The sequence below is a fragment of the Hypomesus nipponensis genome, chromosome 26 (assembly GCF_054491055.1).
Source record: "Hypomesus nipponensis isolate SF chromosome 26, ASM5449105v1, whole genome shotgun sequence".
NCBI lineage: Eukaryota > Metazoa > Chordata > Actinopteri > Osmeriformes > Osmeridae > Hypomesus > Hypomesus nipponensis.
Window position 1 is genome coordinate 4,218,484 of NC_140386.1, and position 14,692 is coordinate 4,233,175.

The following is a 14,692-nucleotide window of genomic DNA, read 5'->3' on the forward strand; positions in this document are numbered from 1 at the left end:
TGTCACCTATAATAACATGACCTCTTATAAAAAGAAATACCAATGCTTCATTATAAATGTGTCTAGTGAAAAAGTATTGTATTCAATACCAGTTTACAAGTTATTACCCAGTTAGTGTCACCATCCAGATTGTCCACATCCCCGCATAGTTGGGGGGGGGGGGGGGGGGGGATCTCTGCAACTAACTTTTGCAACTAGTCTCAAAAGCTTGTTATGGCACACTTTACAGGGCATGAAGAGCCACCAAAATTAGCCTATTTGGGGGGGGGGTGTCAAATCAAATAATTTTTGCGACTTCCAAGAGAGCTTTACAAAAGTGCATATATCAATGATCATAAACAACGAGATTGCTCCAAAAACATTGTGGGTAGCCAAAACATGAAGCATACATTGTGAAAAGCAAATAAGTGCCAATGGGAAGAAACACAAGAAGGTAGTTCTTTTTTCTTTACTTTATTTATTTAGTACTTTTCATACAAGAATTGTATCTCAAAGTGCTTTACATAAAATCAACAAAAACAATAATATAACTTTTGATCTAATTAGCCGCACTCTATCTGCGGTCTCTCGAATCCGTCTTAGATCCGAGCTGCCACTTGCAGTTACTAATAAACAGGTTACAATTAAACAACATGAACCTCAAAAGTGCCAGAGTATAGGCCTTCCTACAGAACGCTTTGCCGCTTCAAAATATAAGCCGCATGAGCACAAGAAAACTCGAGTACAAGCCACGGCTTATTTTCGGAAAATCACGGTACTCCTTACGAGCATGTTGGGTAAACGCACGTAAGAAATATCGATGCAGTGTTTCCTCTACCATTATATTAGGGGGGAGCCCTGCCCCACCAACGTCGCCCCCCCCCCCCCCCCCCCCCGCCAACGCCGCCCCCCCCCCCTCCCCCTGGAAGGTCGTTATAAAAAAATAGTGCCAGATCAAAAAATAAGTCATTTCAGGTTACCCCCACCCCCAAAAAATTACCTGTAAAAAGGGAAAACAATGCGATGGATTCGTTTTTGCTCGATCGCTGCTACGATCCATCGTTATCGGAAACGAAATACAAAAAGAAAGGGTCTATACACTAGCAAATCGTAAAATAGCACCATTGTATCTGGGTAAGATTTAATGCAACAACCAATGGGAAAAAAAGCATATCCTGTCATTTTTCGTGATTCCGCTAGGCCTACGTCTTCCGAAAGTTTTGTTCACCTACAAACCAAACCGCTGGAGCTCAAGCATCACTTTGAGCACAGTCGTGATCTCCTGTTTTAATGTTACAACAAATTCACAACTTGTTTGGCACAAACAATGACAACTTGACTGCTGTAAAAAAATGTATAAATAATGAATAATTTGATCTGACACACCCTCAAATGGGCTAATTTTGGTGGCTCTTCATGCCCTGTAAAGTGTGCCATAACAAGCTTTTGAGACTAGTTGCGGGGATGTGGACAATCTGGATGGTGACACTAACTGGGTAATAACTTGTAAACTGGTATTGAATACAATACTTTTTCACTAGACACATTTATAATGAAGCATTGGTATTTCTTTTTATAAGAGGTCATATTATTATAGGTGACAGTTTTTGCCTTCCTAATGTTTGATCATTCATTATCATTCCATCAATTCGTCTTAATGTTTATCCAAAATCTCAGGTTGGCTGTGACAACTACCTCCGATGGTTCCATCAGTGTTGTGCTCAAATCCAACTGACAGGAATATGTCTGTGCTGCCTGCCGTTAACAGGCCTGACCTGTTTTCATGATCAAGCCTCAAACTTGTTAAAACTCTTATTTAAATGATCACTATTTCTTTTTTTTCTACCTTTTGTTAAATATATCATTATAGTTTTTTGTTTAAAATAAATGTGATGGAACCAATCAAAATGTCATCATTTATTAGATGTTTTTCACTAGCCATTCACAAAGGGAAGGTCCAGACTTGGCTTATCAGGTACTAGAACCAAGCACTGTACATTGCAAGTTAGAAGAAACTTACTCGGCTGTGGGAAGCAGGATCTATTAAACGGATATGATTGTAAACACAAAACAGTTGTGTGGCAAGTCGTTTACTGAGAGGGAAATAGACATTGAATTCTGGTAGTAGGGACCTCTGGCTGTGACAAGTGATGGAATGTTTTCAGAGCAAACTCCCTCCTTAGTGCAGCTAGTACATGCAAGTACAACACAGTTGACAGCAATCATTTCAAACAACTCAAAAAGGTTTACACTCAAATGTATACTGAAGCTCTAAATCAATATGTGTGTATCTTGTCTGAACTGTTTTTATACACATTTTGAAACTACATTTTTGGAACTACTCGATGGACGCCTAACAGCGGCCCACACAGAGACTTGAACATCCTTCGTTATTTCTTTTATGTTAACATGTTAACATTCAGAAACACCATACAACTGTCTTCACTTGAATAATACACGTCACATAGCTTTGTTCCTTAGTTCTCATATCAACTTTATTGCCTTTGGTTTACCCATATATTGGTTAGTTTAGGTCCAGCATATTTGTTACCACTTTGTATCATCATCATGAGGGCAGCATGGCTGCCGTGTCCCAGTAAAGGGGTTCCGGCTGGAAACAGGATGCCTAAATGGGGTTCCAGAGTGGGTGGGAAGCTCCCATTCCTGTCTGGACTGTGGGGGAGTTTGCTCCAATTGGTTATTTACTTGTTTTTTTAAATGTTAAATGACCCCATTGCCACTATGATGATAACCTGGTATGTGGCTTAACATGTATGGTTGGATATGGGGTTCTGTGAAGGCAGTTCACGATCTATATCTTACATACATGTAAACATGCAATACGTGTATATAAGTGTGCATTCATGTGAATTGCCAGAATGTCCCTCAAGAGTGGCTGTCCCAGCTGAAAGATACACGTTAGTGTGTGTGTGTGTGGGGGGGGGGGGGGGCAGACTCAGATGACATCACGGAATCACTGTCTAATCAGCACCATATGTCAGCTGGGTGTGTCTGCTCTGCTCCTGCCACTGGCCAGCAACCAGCCAATCCTAACGCACAGAGCTCCCGCCACTGTCCAGAGGGGGGCCGGAGGGGGCGGGGGCAGTGTGCACAGTGGAGCATGTTACCCCCTTTAATCCAGTCACACACCATTTTCATGACCACTAATATAACAGTCCCAACAGTACTGGGTACTTTATTTAAAACCACATTTGCAAAAACGGAAGATCACAAACAAACGGTGCAATATCACACGATGGTTCCATAGTGTTAGCATCTCTACTGGTTGGAGGGGGTGTACACATTTACACGTAAAACATGTCTACAATACAAGCCAGTACATAATAGGCGTGATTTAAAAACAAACTCTAAAACAATAGGCAACATGTTATGAGACCACATATGAGCCAGCTGACTGACTTGTTTTCTGCGTATCAGCAAAATAGGCATCGCTGACATTTCCTTCGCTTTGTCGACAGCACATCCAGAACGATAAAGGCCTCTTCAAACTGACATAACTGCCCGTGTGTGCAAAACTGTCTTGTGCATATAGGCACTACCGAAAGGCCACTTCATAAACATCTCCAGCATAGTACAGCTCAGCATTACACAATGAGGTTCCAACGCTACACTTTTTTTAGAATGATGAAACCATATATTATATTACATATAATATAAGCAGATCATATTTATACATGATCTAAACGGTCGCACTTTCTCCCCACTGTCAGTCAACAGCCTTTCGGTACTTCCAGTTGCCTATAATAGAACACCTTTGGTTAAGGTTTGTCTGGGCCGAGGCAAGCCGTATATGTCTGGGTATCTTCGTAGCCTTCACCCCCGAAGGCTATGACCTCCACACGCCAGAGATAAGACTCTCTCTGTGATAAGGGCCATCCTGTTCAGAGTTCGTCGGCGCACACGGGGTAAGAGGGAGGGTTCAAGGCACGGGAGAATAAGCCTCTGGAGGGAGGCCCGCCCCCCTTCACCCCCTCCTCTCCACCACCCCCAACCACTCCCTCCACCCCCCCAATACCCCCCCCCGCCCCCCCCCCCGCCCCTCTTCCAACCCCCTTTCCCAATCTCAGTTAGCCAGCAGGAAGTTGCTATCGTTGACGCTGCCTTTTCGGATCACAGCCATCAAGTTATGGAGCTTCTCGGACACCGCCACCTGGTGGAGGGAAGGGTGCGGTGGCGAGGGCGGTTGCGGAAAAGAAAAAGGAAACGACCTTGATGATGACAACCCCACGACACACGTGCGGGGAGAGGCGGAATGTCTACGTGCACGTATGCACCGTGCGTGCGTGCGTGCGTAACTCACAGTGTACGGGTCTGGCTCCTGCAGTCTCTTGTGACGGGGGTGCAGGGTTCGGATGGAGTCCTGCACTTTCTCCCTCGTCTCCGCGATACTGTACATGGGCTCTGTTATCTAGAAGAGGGGGAGGAGGGGAGAGACAGAAAGAGGGAGAGAGACGGAAACGCCTCCCACTTAGCAAATCTCATCCCCCAGCAAGACTCGTCCCCGAGGCATGACCCCCCCCCCCCCCCATCTTTGTGCCTCGGTGTGTGTGTGTGTCTCACCTGTCCGCCGACGAACACGTCCAGGCGCAGCTGGGTCACCTGGGCCGCCGTGACCGACTGACAGGTCTTGTCTCGCCCCAGGGGGTGACACCTCACGGCCATGCCCGCTTTAGGGGCAGGCTCCTCGGCCAGGCACAGCATGTCGAGGAAAGGGTGACCTGGGGGTTAGGGAACGGTAACATGCCCAGGTGGCGTATACAAAAGGGAGAAGGGAGGGGGGGGAAGGGCAGGTAGAGAAATAGAGTCAGATGGCTGAGCGGTGAGGGAGTTGGGCTAGTATTCAGAAAGTTGCTGGATCGTATCCCCGCCGTGCCAAATGACGTTGTGTCCTTGGGCAAGGCACTACTTGCCTCGGGGGGGAAGTCCCTGTACTTACTGTAAGTCGCTCTGGATAAGAGCGTCTGCTAAATTACTAAATGTAAATACGAAAGTGAGTTGTCGAGTGGCATTGTATCGATCCCCAGATGAAAATGTTCACTTTTGGGTGCCGTGACGAGTAGGTCGAGAGCACCTCACCATCGTCGTCCAGCAGCCTGTAGACGGCTTTCCTCCCAGGGACGGTGCTCTTCTCTGGGTCCTCGCTGAACTTCATCTTGGGGCTCCCCTTCACCTCCACCAGCTAACAGACACAGTGAGAGACAGGCAGACACAGAGAGAGCAAGAGAGAGAGAGACAGAGAGAAAGGCAGAGAGAGGGGGCCAGGCGGACACAAAGACACAGGGAGAGAGAGACAGGCAGACAGAGAAACATGAGACAGAAATCCCGAACCAAAATCGAGAGAATCGAGAAAGGGCAGGGGCAGGTAGTATTGGGAGTGTGTGTGTGCGCACGCGCGTGTTTGATCTGTGTCCACTACCTTGTACACACATCCCAGTGATGGCTGTCGCGTGCAGGTGACTAGATGCGTTCCAACACCGACCACGTCAATCTCATTCTCCTGAAACCAAAGGAAACGAAAGGCAGAGAGAAAGACCCAGATCCAGGAGTCCGGTTAGCGAGAGGCAAAGCAGCGCCTCTCCAGAAGTCTTGCTCTCCCGGCCGCGGCTGTCCTTAGAGCCACCCCTCACCTTCTTATTCAGCTCCGTCATGCTGAGCTCCGAGATGTTGTTGGTGCCGACGATGATGAGGGAATGGAAGGCGGGGAGGGAGAAACTGGGGAAGAGAAGAGCCAGGCTACGACGGTGCGTTTTTCGGAGGCAACGGACAAACCCCCCCAAAAACACCCGCCCTTTAACTCACTGCTCGGCGCAGAGCCGGAAGATGCGGCGCACTTCCACCGACTGCCAGCAGAGGTCGCCGCTGTCCAGCCTGGTGCCCAGAGGCTGGTAGCCCAGCTCGCACAGAGACAGGGCCACGGAACAGAAGTTCAACAGGCCACTGCTGCGGGCCGAGAACGATTAGCGTTAGCATTCCACTGAGAGGGGGCCCCCATGGGAAAACAACAATAGAGGTGGGGTGGCGCTAAGCTAACTTGGGGCAGGATGGGACTGGATTTACCAGCTTACGCTGTAGCTGTCAATCACAGGCAGGAAGTTGTGGGGGTAGGCGATGGCGTACGACACAAAGGCCGCCAGCTCCCCCTCCCTGATCTTCCCAGGCTCCGCCCCCAGCAGCTCACAGAGGCGCCCCAGCCAACCCTTGGTCAGCGAGATGAGGTCTACGGGGTCTGGGTCTCCGTTAGCCGCCACCAGCGTCTGATTGGACAGGGGAATCACAGCTCATCAATCCTCGCCCAACAGAATCGGGGACCAGTCACAGATATGGGAAAGCAAAAAAAAAAAAAAAAGTCAGAAGTGAAATTGTGGAGGGGCCTCACCTGAGGCCACACCTCTTCCAGGGAGGAAAAGGAAGTGACATAGGAGTGTGCCATGGTGCCTGCCATGGGGACACCAAACAGGAAGCCAGCCTGGACATTACTGGTCATATCAAAACCTAGGGAGACACAGTCGGACACCAGTTTGAATATATGTGTGTGTGTGTGTATATGTCTGTATATGTGTGTGTGCGTGGGTGTGTTTGAATGTGTGTTTGTGTGCGCGTGTGGTGATGGGGGTTCCTCACCTCCGATGTGAGCGTAGCGAGAGGCAGTGAGGCCTCCGTCGGGCCCCTGGGCCCTCCTCAGACCCATCTCCAGCAGCTTCTTCTTGGGCCCCGCCGCTAGACGGAAACGAGCCGCGTTACTGCACACCAGGCTGGGGGCCAGACAGAGATTCAGGGGTTCTGGACGTGTGTGTGTGTGTGTGTGTGAGAGAGAGAGAGCCAATACATGATCCCTTCTACCTGGCAAAGTTGACTAGACACAGAAGGCTGGTCTCCAGGAGCTGAACCACGGCTAGAGGCCCAGATATCTCTATCAGCGGCACCTGTGGAGAGAGAGAGAGATGCCAGTTCAGGTTCAAAGCCCTGACACACACACACACACACTGACCTATGACCCCCTCACGGTCACTCACTCTGGCAAAGACGACGGTTCCCTCGGGGACGGAGCGGAGAGTGACGTCGGAGCAGTCCAAGCCTCGCAGGAAGTGGAAGAAGGCCGGGTCCGTGGCAGGGGGTAGCACCGACTGCAGGTACGCCACATCTGTAGGACGGGTGTACACGCCATGAGTACAAAGCCAGCGTCAGACAGTACAAGAATTTGTGCGATGCTGGTCATTCAACGTTGCGTGCAGCTGATACATATTGGCACAACGCCGGGCAAGTTCACATTCTATGAACAAGGTATCCTTTCAAAACATCCATTTCTTTGGGGTCAAACTGCAGTGACCATTCAAACACTACTAATTCAGCTAATCTCATAAACCCACGTGAGTGGGACCCAAACCGAGTATCCAGAGTCCATGGCTGCTTTTATCTGTATCTGTCTCTGTTATCTGTTATTTAGGACGTTTTAGTATTAGGGTTAGTATAGTCGATTATTTATTGCTATCTGTTTATTCAGGAAGTTTCACTTATTTAAGCTCAGCATAGATGTAAATTATGTTCTGTGTACTTATGTTATGCTATGCAGGTGCTTGTGTTGTCTTGTCTTAAGAATGTCAGTGCCCAGTCTGACCTCGTGTTGTTCTGTGTACCTGACAAATAAAAGACTTGAATTTTATGTGAGATGTAACCGGTTCCCTTAGTTGAGTTTATCGGGCAATAGGCTACGCGAATTTATTGCAGTACTGTATTAATTAAAATCTTGTAAGTTAACGGCAAGCTCTTGGCCCCGCAGACAAATTGCCACTGGTGTCGGTTGAAGTTCATTGGAGCAGTTGCAAAGTTCACAGGGTTGGTTACATACCGCAGTGACATCCACGACAGCGCTCTGTTATTCATAGAAACTCGGGGTCGTGCTGAAGGTGGCCGATTGCGCAATCACAGTGAAAATAAGAATTTCATTCAATAGTAAAATATATACAACTTTAAAAGCAACTTCAGGAAAATACCCTATGATCTCAAAAGCTGAATTATATGACAAACATAAACCAGGAACAAGAAGACATACAAAACTCACCTTCTTCTGTGAACCGAAAACTTCGGAGGAACAGCAGGCAGTCGTGGAGACCGGAGAAGAGCGAGAAGCCACCGCTAAACGGGTTGTCACGGAAGAATAACTCAAAGACGGCGGGCTCATTGTGTCTGCCAGCCCGCCAGTAGGCATATGCCATGGTAAACTGATAAAGGTCTGTGAGCAGTGGAGGAACACGCTGGCGTATAGACCGCTCCAAAGCGGAACATGCATGGCTCGAAGGCGCTGCCATCTTCTCCTTGTTCATAAAGGATCTGGAGCCGAGATCCCTGGGACATGAAGTTTTGATTCCCAACAGTAGCCTAGCTACAACCTCGGCAGGCAAAATGAGTAGAAAAACCAAGCCTTTCTACAAGTGCTTCACCGTCCCCTCACATCTAGGCCTACTAAAACAATATCGTATAGTGTTTTATCTTATAAATCTTACCAAGTATATGAAAAAATGGTTACGGAGATATTGTATCGCCAACTTTACAATTAAAAGTTTTTACCTTCACCTCAAGTTTTAACTTTTAAATGTAATTAACTTGCTGCATTGTAGTATTTGTCCTGGAAGTTGTGTATTTGCCTTGATTTTGTAAATACAAAGGCATAACCAATGCAAGACGGACAAAAACAAGAACACATACTAAAACTAAAAAGCATCAAACAAGAGAAAGAATTGTGTTGATTCCAGAGCAGCCGACCAATACAAGCAAGACTGTAAATGATCAGACTACTTCGAAATATTCTTGTCTAATGGCATATAATTTAAAGTCTGATGGAAGCTGTAAAACAACATGCACTGAATTGATTATAATCCGATGATAAATGGATGCATTGCATCTCCAGGCCTCCAAGTGGCTTTTAGATTTTGGATTACTTTTGAGTTCTGGAAAACAATCACTGCATGCAGTTTTGTCTGCTGCCCATTATATTTGCCCATTAGGAACATCAAAACATGTCCACTATTTTACAAACCATGTCCACTGTTTTACAAACATCTTTATTCAACGAAACGATCATCAGAATAATCATTCGCATTTCAAAAACTAGACCATATGAGGGCAAGCTGCAAACAGAAGTCCATATTGATTTCAGCTGGCCTGAATGAACAAAGATCGAAGCCAGTGCTTTTGTGTACATCTCATCAGAGTGAAAGCTTGTAACACTGGGATAATAAACACTGAGAATTGAACCTAAATGCTGCAGTGCATCAGCCCACTTCTCAATCCCCAGACCAGGGCTCCAGACTAACTTTTTTTACTAGGAGCACAGTAGCCCCTGACTGAAAATTTTAGGAGCGCAAGCAGAACATTTAGGGGCACACCTTATATTGACCTGCAATGCATTTATTAATGTAACTAGAGAGGGTACAATTTAGTGGCAATGGTTTAGACCCTTTTTAGGAGTGGTCAAGCACCCCTAAATTTAATTTCAGCACCCCTAAAAAATAATATATTTGTAAAATATATTGTTTATTATCATTTGATGTTGATAGTTCATGAAGAAAGGGACATCCTTAGTGTTTTCATTCAATATTTTGCATAATAATGCATAAATGTATCAATTGTTATCCAGTGAAATTAGGGATTTATATTAGCAAGGGGTTTACGTTTAGCACTTTCGTAAGGCACTGTATTCATGTCACATTCTCATTGGGGGCTGAGCCCCCGTAAAGGTTTGATCTTAGAATCGCCCCTGGGACAATTTCTGGGGAAATTGTGGGGTGTGACTGCGTCGGTTGCAGATGGGTCAGTTTTTTTACTGTTATTTTTACAACTGATATACAGCGACACACCATATAAGCTTGAGTTTAAATACATTATTTAATGTGACATTACGTAGCCTACTGTACATGCAAGTCTTAGTTAATGACTTAAATGTATGATGCACTTTTCAATCAGTCCTCCTACACCACAACATGATACTTGCTGAGTATAACAGCGCAACAGCTCAAACACAGGCAGGGATACAGTAGCAACGCTAGTGCTAAATAAGTATTTAGCTGCTAGGCTCCATGACGCCGGGTAATAAAGGCTCGTGAAACTGCTCACCAAAAGAACGAAGGGGAACCCACTTGTCTGGCAGATTACGATGTTCGTAGGAACCTAGCGAAAAATAGCCTTAACTTCCCAAGACTTTTAGCAAGGTTTATAGGTACCTAGTGAAAAACAGCCTCAACTTTCCTAGACTTTTAGCTACGGTACTAATACAGAAGGAACACTGATAAGTCTGACTAGAACGTCGTATCTATGCGTTGTTGCTAACGTGTGCTAACATTGTGCACACCTAATGAATTCAACATTTGTAGGTCACACGTGCGCGAGTGTTTGTAAAAAATGCTTGCACTGTCTCAAAAACTGGTTGCAAAATGCGACCATTTGGTTGCAGTCTGGAGCCCTGCCCCAGACCCATCTTCCTCCTCATGAGGGAAGCATCCAGCCAACTCATTGGTCAGCACGTGCTGTTGTCCCGCCCATAGGAAGTGCGTCGGCTGTCCTGATTGGCTCTCCCCAGGTGGGTATATGAAGAAGGGGCTGAGCTCTATGGCGAGGGCTGACCGTATGAGGCCGACGCCTCCTAGACGCTCCGGGCACGGGTGATAGACCCGCCCACTTCCTGGATGCATGTAGATTGACGCTGGCTGAAAGGGCGCAGACAGTTTGTCCTCTCCCCCACAGTACGACAGTAACTCAGGAGGCTTCTCTGGCCCCTCGACCCCAGTCGGGCTCTGCAACAGGTGGGTGAAGACCAGAGGGCGGTCGTCACAGCGCAGGAAGTTCCTCTCTCGCCCACACAGGGACAGGAAGGGGAAGGGCTCCTGGTACCGGCCCATCTCGTTCCGCCGTAGACGACTGAAGAAGAAGACGAGGAACTTTTTATCTGTCAATAAAGACACGGATGCTGCTTGAAACACTTAACTAGACGACACCATCAGAGGGCTCAAGTTTTCTGCATGAAACAGAATGTCTAACGCTGGCGAAATCGGATGTCGGCTAATCTGTAGAGTGGGTGTTGCCTTGAAATTGCAGGACATGGAATTTGACCTAAGGGTCTAAAGAAGAAAACCAGCCTTAACATTAGTCAAGGTATGCTAGACTGTTCCTGAATAAGTGCAAGGTCTGGTCCATAGCAGAAAAATCATAGAGACGCGCTGTACTGCAGTCATTACTTTTTGCTTGTGATAGTAAAAAGGCTTGACAAGAAGAAAAAAAGGCTTTTTTTGAAGTCAATGGGATTGAAATGCTATATATGTTGAGTGGAGTTATATTCAATTCACTTTATTAAAGAAAAAGATGCCATTTTGACTAAAATGTAAGACTCATGCACATATAGTGCAGAGTGCTATGAACACACTGGCTCTGTCTATCTACACTGGTATGCGTGTACATCTATCTAGTGTGTGTGTGTGTGGGTGGGTGTGTAGCCTCCATAGTGTGTTGACGGGGTTTACCTTTGAAGCAAGTGACGAAGTTCTTTACCTTAGTGTCATCAAGGAACAGCTGTAAATAAGGACACGCTGTTTAGACACGGTTAGCTATGCTAGGATTACTGTTGCATAACTTATTTCAATATACTTGCACCTGTCCTTGATGGTCAATGTAATAGAAGTACTCCCGAATGCGAGGTTCGGGGCTCTGGCCTTGAACATAAGTGACGTTTCGTTGCCCACTCTGACACAACCACGGCAGGCATCGTAACGTTTTTAGCCGTCTGACAGCCCCAGCCGGGCACAGCATGGCGATCAGCTAGATATTCTGTGCTCAGTAGTGCCGGTGTAATATTGCACTGTATGTCGTCAATACACAAATTCAATGAAAAAAAGATGACATGATTGCCGTATGTTCTATACTTAATCGAATAGAGCAGCAGATGCCTCCGTCTTCTTCTTTTGCTTTATTCTAACTTCATTGACGCTGACCGGAAGACTGTCTCCACCAACAATGTTCCCTGTTTTGTACTGCCACCTTGTGGTGAAACTAGGGACACAGAAAAACAAAGTCGTCAATTTTATTCAAGACAACTTCCCACTCAAAGCAGATCCTCTGCTGTCTTCCCGAGCAAAGTTCAGTTGGACATTGTCGAGAAAGACAAGACTCCTTCCAAGATCATCATGAGGAAAGTTTGTGTTTTCGGATAAAGAAAATCTTGGAAAAGTACCTGATTTATTTTGACTTTCTCTTCACCTGCCAGAAGACTAGACTACCTGTATTTTCGTTATTTTCTGTGGGCGGAGCCTGCTACCTGGAAAAGGTAAAATACTTTCACGAATTGTAATCACAAACCTCCTAAAATGGTTTAAGTTTCAGTATAGCCCAGTCTCTACACTTAAGCTATCAAGCGTACTTAAGGTAAGTTTGATCTAATTAATGGATGTTTTGAAACGTGGGCGCAGACGTCGTGTTTATTTGTCCACAAAATAGAAATTGTGGACGAAAATAACAGAGTTCTGACAGTAGCCTTGACTAATGTAGTACTTTTAAACTTTTCTTTGACAATTTACTTATACATAACGTCGAGAAGAGTGACTCACATTCGATGAAATTTTAGTTAGTCACTTAACAGCTATTGCTCAAAGTTCACATCTTGCATTTATGACAGTTGTAGTTTTTTTCCGTGCCAGGTATGAGCCAGTCTCCGCGAACCAACCGAGGCCAAAGGGAAAGGGAGAGGGAGAGAAACGGCGGGGGTCACCGTGAGCATCGTGAAGACAGACCGAGGAGGGAACCGCGCAATGACCGACCACCGTCAAGCGGCAGGTGTGATGGTTTTTCATCAATACACGAGTCCTCAACGCCGTATCTCACAAATGCTCACTCTTTCACTTTCCGACTTCCTCAGATCTTCATCACAACCCTCCACACCCCCTTCCAAACATCATCGTCAACACCGTGCTCCGCAAGAACACGAGAATTCAAAATGCAACAATATCTGCTCCCGAAGAGGTGAGCGCGAGACAGCCAGACAGGTAGAGGGGGGTCCCGTAGTCCCTAGATATTGTGTACATTCAGCGTGTAAACGTAATCAATATGCAGGAAAGGAATGTTCAAACACGCCATCAATAGTCGGCTATGCTTCTATTTCCTTCTCATCCCCTCAGCTACGCCCAGTGAAACTCCCCCCCCCCCCCCCTCACACACCCACCCAAATACTGGTCAAACTGGTTCTCCTCTGTGTAGAAGTGATTATCTGATTCTCATATGCCATTCTGAGTTTAGCTTCTTAGAATTCCCTCGGTTGATTAGGGTATCATATCCCAGGCTAATAATAGCCAATTTACCCCCCCCCCCCCAAATCTCTCAACACTTAATCTGGTATTAGACAGTTGTTGTTGTGGGTGTATCCAAAGGAACTTTAGGAGATAGGAATGTTGTAAGCTTTGTGAGAGGTTTCACTGTGTCCATTGTTTGTATGTGTGTGTGTGTGTGTGTGTGTGTGGGAATCCACAACAGGCATCGTGCTAATCGTCACCGTCCTCACCAACGCCCTGGTCCTGGTGTGTGTCGTGGCGGCCCAGATGGTGATGTCAGGGATGTCCGCCATGGGGGGGATGACCACCTTCAACATCAACTCGGCCTACAGCCCGTTCGAGGGCACCGAGCTGCAGAAAGTCCGAGACCTGGACATGCAGTTTAGCCAGATGAGAGCCCCGGGCATCTACGGCGGAGTCGCCTTCAGCTTGGTCTTCGGCATCACCTCCCTCCTTTTCGTGGTTTCCGGCAACAAGCCGGCGTACGAGCTGAGCCGCAAGCTCCTGATTGGAGGGCTGGCGTTCCAGGCGCTGGGGGCGGTGGCTTACGTGGTGGCGGTGGGGCTGTACCTGCACTTTGTCATCACGGTCAACGCCACGGACGTGTGCCAGCGGCGGGAGCGCCTGTACGCCGGCCGCGGCTACACGTGGATGAACTGCGACGTGGGCGGGGCCGACGCCGCCGTGGCGCTGTTCGGCCTCATCACCGCCATCCTGTACGGCGTGGGCGCCGTCCTCAGCTTCAGCGTGGTGCGGGCCGTGTGGGCCTATCACCGCGACGGGCGGCGGCACGAGGAGGAGAGGCGGCGCGCCGCCCCGGCCTACCCCCAGGGGGCGCCGCTGCGGACGGAGGCGACGGCCGTGTGACGACGGAGGAATCCCTCGCGGTCTGAGCTCAAGCGCGGCGTTTGTCTTTGGAGCCGTCCCCCTCGTGGGCGGAGGACTTTATGAGATGTAGGACCGAAGCGTCTCGATTTGGAAAGTCCGTGTGAATGGACCAGTGTCTCGACAGATCCAGCACAAAGCTCTCTTTTAATGCTTGCTTTTAAACATTTTTATACCGTAACAATGTGACTGTTCAGCGCAGGAAGGCATCGCCCATGTGTGTGTGTGTGTTTTTATGTGGCGTGATGTCAATAAAACCTTAGAACAATTTGATCTTTGTAAATGATTGACAATTTGCTAAGCTATAATGAGATATTTTTTATGGGGGTGCTGTTACACCAGAAAACCTGCTGGGGGCAGCAGATATACAGCAGTAGTACCCACAACCCCCTGCACCCTACTTAACTCGGTTCAGCTGTCCTGTCTCACCATCACTCGGGCAAACAGCCAGCTGTGACATCACTGCATCTCCTCTTTGCTGATGTCACGATGGCTTACAC

General features: G+C 47.3%; 3 protein-coding genes across 4 annotated transcripts; 1 reads left to right on the top strand and 2 right to left on the bottom strand.

Annotated features, from left to right (window-relative positions):
* Positions 1–4,035: 4,035 nt before the first annotated feature.
* Positions 4,036–8,325, bottom strand: naprt (nicotinate phosphoribosyltransferase). Its single transcript, XM_084692642.1, has 13 exons — positions 8,060–8,325; positions 7,014–7,141; positions 6,841–6,923; positions 6,622–6,752; positions 6,377–6,492; positions 6,058–6,254; positions 5,800–5,940; positions 5,628–5,712; positions 5,417–5,497; positions 5,077–5,179; positions 4,561–4,718; positions 4,301–4,408; positions 4,036–4,150 (listed from the first exon to the last, which is right to left on the bottom strand). Exons 1-13 carry the CDS (start codon positions 8,319–8,321, stop codon positions 4,064–4,066), a joined length of 1,680 nt encoding a protein of 559 aa, XP_084548768.1. The 5' UTR covers positions 8,322–8,325; the 3' UTR covers positions 4,036–4,063.
* Positions 8,326–10,409: 2,084 nt separating this feature from the next.
* c26h8orf82 (chromosome 26 C8orf82 homolog) lies at positions 10,410–12,288 on the bottom strand. Its single transcript, XM_084692285.1, has 4 exons — positions 12,218–12,288; positions 11,641–12,036; positions 11,511–11,559; positions 10,410–10,939 (listed from the first exon to the last, which is right to left on the bottom strand). Exons 2-4 carry the CDS (start codon positions 11,794–11,796, stop codon positions 10,410–10,412), a joined length of 735 nt encoding a protein of 244 aa, XP_084548411.1. The 5' UTR covers positions 11,797–12,036; positions 12,218–12,288.
* On the top strand, positions 11,921–14,460 carry LOC146221063 (MARVEL domain-containing protein 3). Of its 2 annotated transcripts, none has more exons than XM_084693184.1 (4): positions 11,921–12,310; positions 12,681–12,816; positions 12,899–13,002; positions 13,510–14,460. In XM_084693184.1, the coding sequence occupies exons 2-4, from the start codon at positions 12,683–12,685 to the stop codon at positions 14,172–14,174; spliced, it is 903 nt and encodes a 300-aa protein (XP_084549310.1). In that variant the 5' UTR covers positions 11,921–12,310; positions 12,681–12,682; the 3' UTR covers positions 14,175–14,460. The 2 variants fall into 2 exon arrangements, with proteins under 2 accessions (XP_084549310.1, XP_084549311.1); XM_084693185.1 differs by lacking the exon at positions 11,921–12,310 and adding an exon at positions 12,317–12,408.
* The last annotated feature ends 232 nt before the right edge of the window (positions 14,461–14,692 follow it).